Raw genomic sequence first — 11,587 nt, forward strand, 5'->3', positions numbered from 1 at the left:
TTGCAGTTATTCAAAAAAGCTTTATTACTTTACGGTGTTCAGTTTGATAATTTGATAAATGTAAATATATATATTTTTAAATAATGTTCAACTTATATCTAAAGAAAGATTTCAATTAAGAAGGAAGGAATGCGATATACTACATAATTATTGATTACTGGACACTATATGAGAAATTGGCAGACTAATTTTTCTCAGTGCACATTGAAAACATAACTGTTACTATTTTGTACTACTAATATTTTATATTGAAAATAAAAACTACTAGAAACGTGAGTTTGTTTAATTTTTATTTAATTTAATTTTAGATATACCATAATATCTACAAAAAAAAATATTTTTTGAATATTTATTTTTTTTATTTTAAAAGAATATACACATCCAACGCAACACAGGATAAAAAAGAACAAAAATAAATAATAACATTTATTAACAATGGAATTAGAATATACATATAGGTAAAATTGTGTATAATAGCAATTACAATGGAGGTGAATGTATATTTGGCTATATTACAACTATATTACACGGTTAGTTTGAAATAGCCTGTATCATTAAAATTACGCATGTCTTTTATATTTATGCCAAGTTCAAACGACGCATTTCTTTAACTAATTCAGTGCCCATCTGAGCTGGCGACTTGGTGACAATGACACCAGCTTTTTCCAAAGCATTAATCTTGTCTTGGGCTCCGCCTTTGCCTCCAGAGATAATGGCTCCGGCGTGACCCATACGACGGCCAGGAGGAGCGGAGATGCCGGCGATGAATGATACCACAGGCTTGGCATTACTTCCCTATAATAAATCATCAATAAGTACAAGTACGTAACTATTCACTGGGATATCTTACAGAATTATGCTGGGTCAAATATTCGGCAGCTTGTTCTTCGGCCACACCACCGATTTCACCTATGAGTATAATTCCCTTGGTTTCAGGATCTTTCAAGAACACTTCCAAACAGTCGATGAAATCCGTTCCGTTAAATGGATCACCACCAATACCAACGCAGAGAGTCTGTCCTAAGCCTACTTGAGTTGTCTGGTGCACGGCTTCGTAAGTCAAAGTACCAGATCTGGATACTACTCCAATAACACCTAAAAGGAAACATTAATACCCATTCTGGAATAAACAGCGAGAAACTTACCCTTTTGATGGATGTGTCCAGGCATGATTCCAATTTTGCATTGATCGGGGGCGATGATTCCGGGGCAGTTGGGACCAATCAACCGGGATTTGGACTGCCTGAGGAGCCTGTGCTTAACTCTGACCATATCATGTTGGGGAATACCTTCGGTGATACAAACGATGAGTGGAACTTCGGCTTCGATGGCTTCTAGGATGGCGGCCGCTGCGCCTGGCGGGGGTACGTAGATGACGGTGGCATCGGCTCCGGTCGCTTGGCGAGCCTAAAATATACTTGGTTGTAGCGGGATTTGTGTGTTTGCACAATTTATTAGAACTGGAATGTATTTGTTTGACCTGAACTTGTACAATAACGAAAACATCTTTATTCAAGAATACTGCGACCTTCTTTAATAAACTCACAGATTACTTATGGGGGATAATTAATTAATATTTTTTTCCTAATATAAATAACTTATCTGCCTCGTCAGTAATCTACGTTACTTAACATTTCAGAAAACAATTTATTTTTCCTAACTTACTAAGTTAGATGTAATTAATATAAAGTAATGGTCATAATTATAACACATTTATTAAAATATATTAAAAAAATTAACAGCATTTCTTGAATTGTTGGAGATATTAGATATTCAATGACAAAAAACTGATGTTTTTATTCATGGTTCATAGGTGAGAGCAAAACATAGTGTTATTAAACTAGGCTTAATTTGTATCGTAAACGATGTAATATAGTATTCATTAAATATAGTTAGTGGATTTGGTTACACCAATTTATATAACGTCTCTTATAAGTAACACAAATAAATTTTACTATTTATAAATTCCAGTTATTCAATATTTACCATATAATATATAACTCATGATTTATCTCCGATTATATAATCAAAATTAAAAAATACCTGTAAAGTAAATTTAACAAATTTTATCTAGGATATTAAAGGAGTATAATAAATACATGTAAATCGTATCTATCAAATTCTTTATTTATATGTCACATTCAACTGCCAATACGTGTTATTTAAAATTGCGTACAATTAGTTCTATTATTGTGTATTGTATTGGGTAAACAAATAGCGAAAATTAGTAATATCGCAGTCGTTGAAAAAAATAAGCTTTTTTAATCGTTTAAAATATGTATTATGTTTTGTAATGCGTAATTACTTCAAAAAATAATTTAGTTTTGTGCTTTAAAATGTAGCTAAACATAACTGCATTATTTGCAATATTTTCTATAATCATTTTCTTAATTATAATAAAGAATACAGCTAAATTTACATAAAATGAATAATTTATCAGGTTTATTAGAAAATTCTTTGCTAATATTCATTGTATGTATAGGGAATGCTTATACCAATTGAAAGATTTTATAATATTTGATTTAATTATGCTAAAACATACATGGTGATATCTTGATAATAGCAAAGTTATTGATGTTTTAAGATGAACAAAATTAGTCAAATAATGAAGACCCTGAGTGTACTAACAGTGGTTCCTTATAAGATGGGCCTTGATAAAGGTGTACGTCAAAAATGAACATTCCAATATCAAAATTAGTGACTTTAAAGACATTTTAGTTAAACTATCAATGTAAAAATTTTTGATAAAAAATTAATAACTTAAAAACTATTGAGTTTAGATATAGTACATACATATACATTTGCATTCACATCCAGAATTTAAAAATCCAAAAGTATACAGCGTCTTCCATTGTAAATATAAAAAAGTTAAACAGGAAATGAAATTTTACTCAAAATGAATTAGAAAAGTAGTCCAATTTATACGACTTCCCTTACTAATTTAAAAAAATTTTAATATTTTCTATAATTATATTATATTATTTTCTTAATATACAGATATTAGAATACAGATTTTCATAATATCAAGAATAAATAAATTGATATTATTATAATATATTTACATGATACACTGATTTCTATAGTATATAGAGATTATGATACTGAGTTTTAGTGGTTTATTAATTTAAATGTCTTAAATTTACTTTTCTTCGCCTTTTAGAACTTCATATTGTCCAGTTGTCTTAATTTACTTCCTGAACGTTAATACGCAGTCATATTTCTAAAATATATTTATGTATTTAAATGTGTTTATGTGATCTGAATCTGGGCACAAGCCAAAATGTACAACAGCAAAAAATTTTAACGAAATATTTTGACAATATTATTTAACATGTAGTATAATAACGAATAATTTTAATTTATTCTGGTATATTGTAAAAACTAAAAATTAGATCAAGATATTTTTCTAAATATAAAAATAATTAAAATAAATATTTAACTTGTCCATAAGTGAAAAAGTGTATATTTATTATTCTATAATTCTCATTAATAAGTAGTTATCGCATCTGTTTCTAAATTGTTTTAAAATAGATATAATAATTATTACTGTTTATTATTATGAATTACTCTTTGATATGTACGTAAAACAATTTTGTTATTAATTATACAGACATTTTATTTATAAAAACTAAATTTATTATTATCACAATTTCGTAATAATATTTTGTATTCTTTGTACAAAACAATTAAAACCGTATCATTAACAAATATAAATATATAAGTCACTAAAGTCAACGTTATTATTTTTCATTTATGTTACATTGACCAGTGCTATCAAATATTATCATATTCAAATATACATCATTTAGTCTAAGTATTCAAATTTTGCTAATTACTTCTCTGTTTTAGAAATGCTAGATTAATATTACATTTTTTATGTATTGATTCAGTACTCATATTTATCTATTTCTAATAAAATAAAGATATAACTCTTATCAATGTACCATGCACATGTGTACTCAAGTCACACATTAACATTTCCTGAAGTCACTTCATAATAATATGTAACATATCAGTTATCAGTTAATTTGATAGTATATTGGAATCTTATTGGAAAAATTTTTACTATGTCCTTGTCAATTTAGCAAGGGCATTTATGAATGATAAAAAAAGGTGTCATTATAAACTTTTAGATTCTTAAATAATTGGCACAAGCCAAATAGTAAAATTAAAGCAAGACATATTAAATATCCTTTGATTTAACACGACGTTTTCCTTCATTTTATTAGATATTTAAGAAGCAAAATATGTACTAAATGTATGAAACTGACCTTAAAAAATTTTGTAAATATGTAGAGACCAAAGGTTAACCAAAGCACTGATCAATAATGTAAGAAAGTGATAAGTAAACATTTGAAAAATAAGGCCTATTGGAAAACTGACTTACCTCAGCTACAGTATTGAATACAGGCAAGTCAAGATGTGTTTTTCCTCCCTTTCCTGGTGATACACCACCAACTACTTTGGTACCATATTCAATAGCCTGTTTACTGTGAAATGTTCCCTGTTTGCCAGTAAATCCTTGGCAGATGACTTTAGAGTTTGCATTTAATTTAAGATTCCATCTAGTCGCCTCATAACTGTTAAATCTAACTTGGTGACCAACTTTTATTCCATCAGCTGTAACAGTGTTTATACATTAAATCATATTCAATAGACAATTTGAACTTTGTTCTTGGATTGCATAGGTTAGATAATTTTTATGAACATTGTTAATTTACACAATTCGGCTTTTCCACAATAAAAACAATAATAGAATTTACTGAATTTTCCTCAAGGATACAATATTCTATTTTTGAACACTTTTTTTTTAATTATATAAGTTCATACTCACCAACTAACCTGCTGAGTATTCTTGTAGGGGCAGCCATAACTAGAATATTTTTGTTTTATTTAATTTAGTTCGATGAAACTATCTAATTCTTATTTAATACATTAATCGGATTCGAACTTTTATTTCGGCAAACACTCTCTCACTTGACCCCGTCTACTTGAAAATAGAGCACATACGGTTGGGCAGGGACAATTGGATTGATATGTTGTACAGAAGTCTGTAATTTTTATCGATTCACTAATCACCGCGAAGATTTACTACAACATCCGCAAATTCAAAGCGGATTGTTTTTACACCCTAACGGTTCACTGCAAAGTACATTAAATATTTTTTGGACTTTGTTAATTAGAGTAAGATAATTTCAATTGATATATTAGAGCGCCATCTATCATCCGAGATGTTATATAATGTGAAATATTCCATGGCATACAGAACACCTGTGGCCTCTACCGGCTCTACTTTTATAGTACCATCTAGTGACCGTTGGCAGAACTACACAAGTTGAATTTCAAAGTTTAAAATTAAATATTTTGTTTATTTGGTTTAAATTTTAATGGACAATTCTTTAATTTATAACATATTTTATATATAACCATCGCAAAAGGTACTATTAATAAAAATAAAATGCATCTAACATTTTTCGTAGGCTCAGGTATTTGTTTGCTGAGCTGTCAATAATTTAACCTCTACATGATTTTGACGTTTGTTATCTACATAGACAAATCTACAAAAACATTACTGATGTGTTAATGTGTAGTTATGACGTGTAATGCCAACAAGATAATTTTCACATTTCACTGAGTTAAATTTTTCCGGCCGGCGGTGCTTTTAGATTTGTTTTCAGTTGAACAGAAAGATGAGGGCCTTAATTTTAGTTGGGGGCTACGGCACGAGACTGAGGCCTTTAACGTTGAGCAGACCGAAGCCTCTGGTCGAATTCGCAAACAAACCAATTCTGCTACACCAAATAGAAGCCTTAGTGGAAGCCGGAGTGACTGAAGTTATTCTGGCTGTGTCCTATCGTGCTGAGCAAATGGAGAAAGAACTGACTGTTGAAGCCACCAAATTAGGTATAACTTTAGTATTTTCACATGAGACTGAGCCATTGGGTACTGCTGGACCAATTGCCTTAGCTAGGGACATTCTAGAGAAGAGTTCCAAGCCATTCTTTGTGCTCAATTCGGATATTATTTGTGACTTTCCGTTCAAAGAGTTGGCCAAATTTCACGCCAACCATGGCAAGGAAGGCACCATTGTGGTAACCAAAGTAGAAGAACCCTCCAAATATGGTGTAGTTGTTTATGATGAAAATAACTGCATAGAGAGCTTCGTTGAAAAGCCTCAAGAATTCATATCAAACAAAATCAATGCTGGTTTGTATATACTGAATCCAAGCATTTTAAGTAGAATTAAACTTCAACCTACATCAATTGAAAAGGAAGTGTTTCCTGGAATGGCTGCTGACAGTGAACTGTATGCATTTGAATTGCAAGGTTTCTGGATGGATGTGGGACAACCAAAAGACTTCCTCACTGGCATGTGCCTATATTTAAAGCATTTGCGTTCAAAAGATTCCCAAGAATTGTACAAAGGACCTGGTGTTGTTGGAAATGTGCTGGTGGATCCCACAGCTAAAATCGGGAATAATTGCCAGATAGGCCCCAATGTCACCATTGGACCTGGGGTTGTCATAGAAGATGGTAAGATATTGATAAGAAAATAATCAATATTATTTGATGTAATAACATATTAAATGATTCATATTATTATGAATAATATATTCACTTTTAATTACAAAAGGAAGTAATTAAATTCAAATTACAATCATTTGTTAAGTTTAATCATAAATGTTAAATGTCCCTACAGAAATGTATTTATATAAACAATAACAAAATAATTTTTTGGTTTACAGGTGTTTGTATTAAACGGTGTACCATATTGAGGGACGCAACTATCCGTTCAAATTCCTGGTTGGAAAGTTGTATTGTTGGCTGGAGGTGTTCTGTCGGTCGATGGGTGAGGATGGAAGGAATCACCGTTTTGGGAGAAGATGTCATTGTGAAAGATGAGACTTACATAAATGGAGGACAAGTCTTGCCACACAAGAACATTGCCACTTCAGTTCCAGAACCCCAAATTATTATGTAAAATTATTTTTCAGAGTTCTATGTTTTTTAACTGTACTGTTGTTTTAAATTTTTTATGTATTTAATACATATGAACTAACCATTCCTCTAATATTATTTAAAAATTAGATTGTAATGAATTTTCTAAATATATTTTGTTTTAGTACATGGGTCATTTTGATTTTTCCCTGTCCGTAAATTGTTACATAGTTAAATACAACGATATTTTTTAAAAAACCTTTAATGTTTCATTTATACATATGATGAAATGAAAATAAGTTAGAATTATCACAGATAAAATGGTTTATAAATTAATTAAACAATCAAAATCAAACGTTATGGTTTGTCGTCATCTGGAGTACTGTCACTATCAGATTCATTGGAACTATTGGATGCACTTTCATCATCTTTTCCTAACTCCTCTAATTGCTCCATCTCTTTTGCAGTTTTATTTCGAATTTGTTCCTCCTACAAATACACAATTATTTAAATGGACAAAAAATAGTTTGATTCAACTATTTACCTTAGTCCTTTCATCTTGTTTTTTCAAAATACCAACTGATTCTGGAAGTGACAAACGTTGTGTCTGCTTGTTAAAATACTTGGCATCTTCTATGAACTTTGACGAATCATGTCCAGCTTTCGGATGATATTCCTTTTGAAGCGTCAACCCGGGTATAAACCTTTTCTTTTCGGGTTTTTCCATCACAAATATTTTCTCAGTGTGCTTATCAACAGGTAGGTCAACATTAACTGACAGTGTGGCAAATGAAGCTTCAAGTGCCTCAACACTCTCCCTATGTTTAATTTCCGCTTCAACCTTGTCACGAAACTTTATTATGGACTCGCCTTTGTCTGGCAGTTTCCTCAACAAAGACCTACAAGTAGATATATTATGAAACATGACTTAATCTATGGTTTTTAAATTATTACTTGTTTTTTGCGAGTCCATTCTCTCTCTCCAATATTTCCTTCAGTTCTATAAGCGTTAATTTTTGTAAATTCACCTTACGTTCATTACTTTTATCCATTTTAATGGTTCACGAAGAAAAAACGAAACTTAATACAAACACATAACCTAAAAAAATGCTAACCTATACACATAGCCTAAAAGTGTTTATTTGATTCTGTGATTGGTTTGTTTATAAGTTAATGATGTGCGAATCCCATAGGTTTTAGTTGATTGATTGATTATTCTCGATGATTTTTAGTCGTAGATGAATCAGCTGTCCTGGTTGAGTGAGTCTGATTGACCGTGCCGGTTAGACACTGTCGAGGTACCGTTGGTGTCTGACTGGTGAATCACCAGTGGAGTACTTTGACACGAAATGATCTAGAAAACATCTCGATTTTTATCAATACTCTAATTTGTACTTAAATTATTGAAAACATTATTTAGAATAATGAAAATTATTAGGGAGAAGTTTTAAAATATTAGACAATATATTTTCTGGTTTATTTTTTTAGTTTATATCTTTTTGTAACTCATTGATAGCAAAGAGAACACACAGATCATAGTCACAGTCATTATTTTTTTTTGTGTACATTTTGGATTAACTGAATGAATGAATGGATTCAGACAAAAGTATTGAATATTCTGCTCAATATCAATTTGATTCTAAAGTACCAAATCAGAAAACACCCAATGTGGCACAGATGTCAAAATTTTGGACACGGCTCAGGCAACTGCAATAACCCGCCAAGATGCGTAAAATGCCCGAAAAACCATCTAACAAAGGACTGCAACAAGCCATATGGAATAAAACCAATATGCTGCAATTGCAACGGGGTCCACGCAGCATCTTACATGGAATGCCCGACCTAGAAAGAATACTGAACCAAACAGGAAAGGAAATTCCAAAAAACCTCATCAACAATGAACTACGCCCAAGCAGCAAAAAAAAACACACAAGTGACCAAGAAATCTCAGGAAACACCAAAGCAAGCAGAGAAACCGGCAACGGCAGCAACAGCCTTCCAAGAACTTAAAAAGGTATGTAATGACCTAAACATAAGCCAAATTATTCACGACTTAAAAGCCTTAAAGGCAAAAAACGCCACTAAATTAGAAATAATCGAACACTTCCTAAATGACAATGAATAATACAAGAAACAACATTTTCACAAAAAAATCATCATGGAACTCAAACGGCATTAAAGAAAAATCTTAAGAACTTCGATACTTTCTCAAAGAACATAGAATTGATATTAGAGCCATTCAAGAACCCGGACTAAACGATAAAAACTCCCCTAAAATTCCAAATTATAAACCATTAAACAATAAAGACCTGCTATTCTACATAAAAAATCAAATAGACTACGTAACACAACAATCAAAACGCAAACCATAAAAGTAGCAAACTACATAATCATTAACATATATAATAACCCAAACAACAAAATCAAGGAACAAGACCTACAGGATATAACAAAACATCTAAACTCTATCCTAATGAGCGATTTCAACGCAAAACATACAAACTGGAACAATTATAAAAACAACGCCAACGGCAACACATTAAACAAATTCCTAAACAGGACACCACACAAAATTCACTATCCATAAAACTCACACACCAGATATCTAACAGCAGGTCAGCGACTCTCCACAATAGACTTCATCATAACCAAGCAAAGCACAGATCTAGAACAGCCCAAAGCAATAAACGACCTTTGTTCAGACCATCTACCCATCATAACAAAACTAGCAACCTTTAAAATTCACAAAAACGGACAAACAATAAAAAACACCAACTGGGCAATATTTAAAGAAGATATAAGAAAAAACTGGAAGCTACACGAAACAAACTCTATGGAAGAAGCAAACAAAACTCACAAAGGTAATACAATATACAATAAACAAAAACAACCTACAGTACAAAAAAAGAGAACAATCAAGAAGTTCCACCCGAAATAACAAATATGATAAAACAAAGGAACCAAATAAGAAACCCAGGACAAATAGCTTACAAAATCCTGAGGGATATGAATAAAGAAATCAGAAACAACATCAAAAATTACAACAACAACAGATGGAACGAATTCCTAAACAACACGCGGAACGACATCAACACACACTGGAAAATCAGAAGAAAGCTAACAAGCACAACCACACAATAAACGGAATTAAATACAGTAACGAGGAAAAAGCAGAGGAATACGCCAGACACTTCGCAGCCCAAAACAACATTACAAATCACCTAAGTGACAACATCACCAAAAGAGAAGTACACAATGCAATAAACAATATACAAAACGCAGAAACCCCTCTAACCGAGCTGACAGACCTATCAGAGGTGAAGTCCATCATAAAAACACTGAAAAGAAAGCTGCAGGTCACGACAAAATCAATAATGAAACTATAAAAAACCTACCCCTCAATATCATCAAACAACTTGTCGACATCTTCAACACTGCCCTAATCCATCAAAAATTTCCAGATCCATGGAAAACCGCCATAATCATCCCAATCCCTAAACCAAACAAAAATCAACTATTCCCCAAAAACACCGACCAATTAGCCTCCTCCCATTCTTAAGCAAAATCATCGAATAAATTATCCAGAGCCGTATAAACATATACACTTCCAAGAACAAAATCATCCCCCTCACCAATTCGGTTTCAGGAGAAAACACTCAACAATTATGCAACTGGCCAGAATATACAATACAACGAAATAACAATAAATTTAAAACTAAATAAACAAGTATCCCTAACTTCCTTAGACATTGAAAAAGCTTTCGACACAATATGGCACGAAGGACTACTCCACAAGATGACGATTTTAAAATACCTCCCATACATCATACAGACAATAAACTCCTACCTAAAAAACAGAAATAAAATGAAACCTCAGACTCAAACAAGATAAATGCAGGCCTTCCCCAAGGGAGCGTACTAAGCCCAACACTTTTTAACATGTATACCTCAGACCTCCCAAACCACGAAAAAACGGTTACAGCGCAATTCGCGGACGATACGGCAATCATAACAGCTGTGCGAAACTCAAAAATAACGAACAAAATAGCACAAGAGCACCCTACGCGCAAATCTCAAATTATTTCCACAAGTAAAAACTAAAACTAAACCCAGAAATAACAATCATCACATTCTTCGGCAAGGCCGGGAAAAGAAGAAACCATAACGGGACACCAAAACTGCAAGGCGAGAACATCCAAGAAAAATACAGTAACACATCACCCAAAATTGAAAAACATACTGGAAACCCACCCTTTGGAAAGCTACTTCAAGCCTTCCTACAAACTTCTGAAGGAAAGGTACAAATAGATGCCAGTTCTATTAGGTTAAGATAGTATGTAAGAAACCGCAGGAATTAATGTGTTTTATTCAAATACCCTATAAATAGAACCACTGCGATAAACTAAGGAAAAACGAAAATATTAAACATTGTAACCAAAATAACTCGCCCCCAACACATAAATCCTATTAGGTTGAAAGTAACATTGTTACAAAACACAGACATATGTCCAAATTGTTGACATTGGAGTAGAATAGAAATTAGGCCAATAAATGTATTAAAAAAAAAATGTGTTTTATTCAAATACCCCCTCACACTCTCAGTCAGTCGGTCAGTCTCAATCACTGCCCAATCATCTTATTCTCTCAC

General features: G+C 32.1%; 3 protein-coding genes across 3 annotated transcripts; 1 reads left to right on the forward strand and 2 right to left on the reverse strand.

Moving 5' to 3' along the window:
• Window positions 1-413: 413 nt before the first annotated feature.
• LOC109599715 (succinate--CoA ligase [ADP/GDP-forming] subunit alpha, mitochondrial) lies at window positions 414-5,127 on the reverse strand. Its single transcript, XM_020015734.2, has 5 exons — window positions 4,835-5,127; window positions 4,388-4,620; window positions 1,146-1,407; window positions 851-1,095; window positions 414-795 (listed from the first exon to the last, which is right to left on the reverse strand). The coding sequence occupies exons 1-5, from the start codon at window positions 4,869-4,871 to the stop codon at window positions 580-582; spliced, it is 993 nt and encodes a 330-aa protein (XP_019871293.1). The 5' UTR covers window positions 4,872-5,127; the 3' UTR covers window positions 414-579.
• A 368-nt stretch (window positions 5,128-5,495) lies between these two features.
• LOC109599719 (mannose-1-phosphate guanyltransferase beta) lies at window positions 5,496-7,128 on the forward strand. The gene is made up of 2 exons (XM_020015739.2): window positions 5,496-6,534; window positions 6,747-7,128. The coding sequence occupies exons 1-2, from the start codon at window positions 5,691-5,693 to the stop codon at window positions 6,980-6,982; spliced, it is 1,080 nt and encodes a 359-aa protein (XP_019871298.1). The 5' UTR covers window positions 5,496-5,690; the 3' UTR covers window positions 6,983-7,128.
• Window positions 7,129-7,172: 44 nt separating this feature from the next.
• LOC109599724 (uncharacterized) lies at window positions 7,173-8,238 on the reverse strand. The gene is made up of 3 exons (XM_020015745.2): window positions 7,894-8,238; window positions 7,484-7,838; window positions 7,173-7,428 (listed from the first exon to the last, which is right to left on the reverse strand). Exons 1-3 carry the CDS (start codon window positions 7,989-7,991, stop codon window positions 7,297-7,299), a joined length of 585 nt encoding a protein of 194 aa, XP_019871304.1. The 5' UTR covers window positions 7,992-8,238; the 3' UTR covers window positions 7,173-7,296.
• Window positions 8,239-11,587: the final 3,349 nt, after the last annotated feature.

The sequence above is a fragment of the Aethina tumida genome, chromosome 1 (assembly GCF_024364675.1).
Source record: "Aethina tumida isolate Nest 87 chromosome 1, icAetTumi1.1, whole genome shotgun sequence".
NCBI lineage: Eukaryota > Metazoa > Arthropoda > Insecta > Coleoptera > Nitidulidae > Aethina > Aethina tumida.

What these genes read in the sequence shown, in the direction of transcription:
- LOC109599715 (XM_020015734.2), bottom strand. Translation starts at nt 4,871, where the DNA reads ATGGCTGCCCCTACAAGAATACTCAGCAGGTTAGTTG. An exon ending in AATACTCAGCAGGTTAGTTG is followed by an intron (nt 4,621 to 4,834) that starts GTGAGTATGAAC and finishes ACACTGTTACAG; the next exon opens with CTGATGGAATAAAAGTTGGT. An exon ending in TGGACACATCCATCAAAAGG is followed by an intron (nt 1,096 to 1,145) that starts GTAAGTTTCTCG and finishes GTTTCCTTTTAG; the next exon opens with GTGTTATTGGAGTAGTATCC.
- LOC109599719 (XM_020015739.2), top strand. Translation starts at nt 5,691, where the DNA reads ATGAGGGCCTTAATTTTAGTTGGGGGCTACGGCACGAGACTGAGGCCT. An exon ending in TGGGGTTGTCATAGAAGATG is followed by an intron (nt 6,535 to 6,746) that starts GTAAGATATTGA and finishes TTTGGTTTACAG; the next exon opens with GTGTTTGTATTAAACGGTGT.
- LOC109599724 (XM_020015745.2), bottom strand. Translation starts at nt 7,991, where the DNA reads ATGGATAAAAGTAATGAACGTAAGGTGAATTTACAAAAATTAACGCTT. An exon ending in AATGGACTCGCAAAAAACAA is followed by an intron (nt 7,839 to 7,893) that starts GTAATAATTTAA and finishes ATCTACTTGTAG; the next exon opens with GTCTTTGTTGAGGAAACTGC. An exon ending in AACAAGATGAAAGGACTAAG is followed by an intron (nt 7,429 to 7,483) that starts GTAAATAGTTGA and finishes GTGTATTTGTAG; the next exon opens with GAGGAACAAATTCGAAATAA.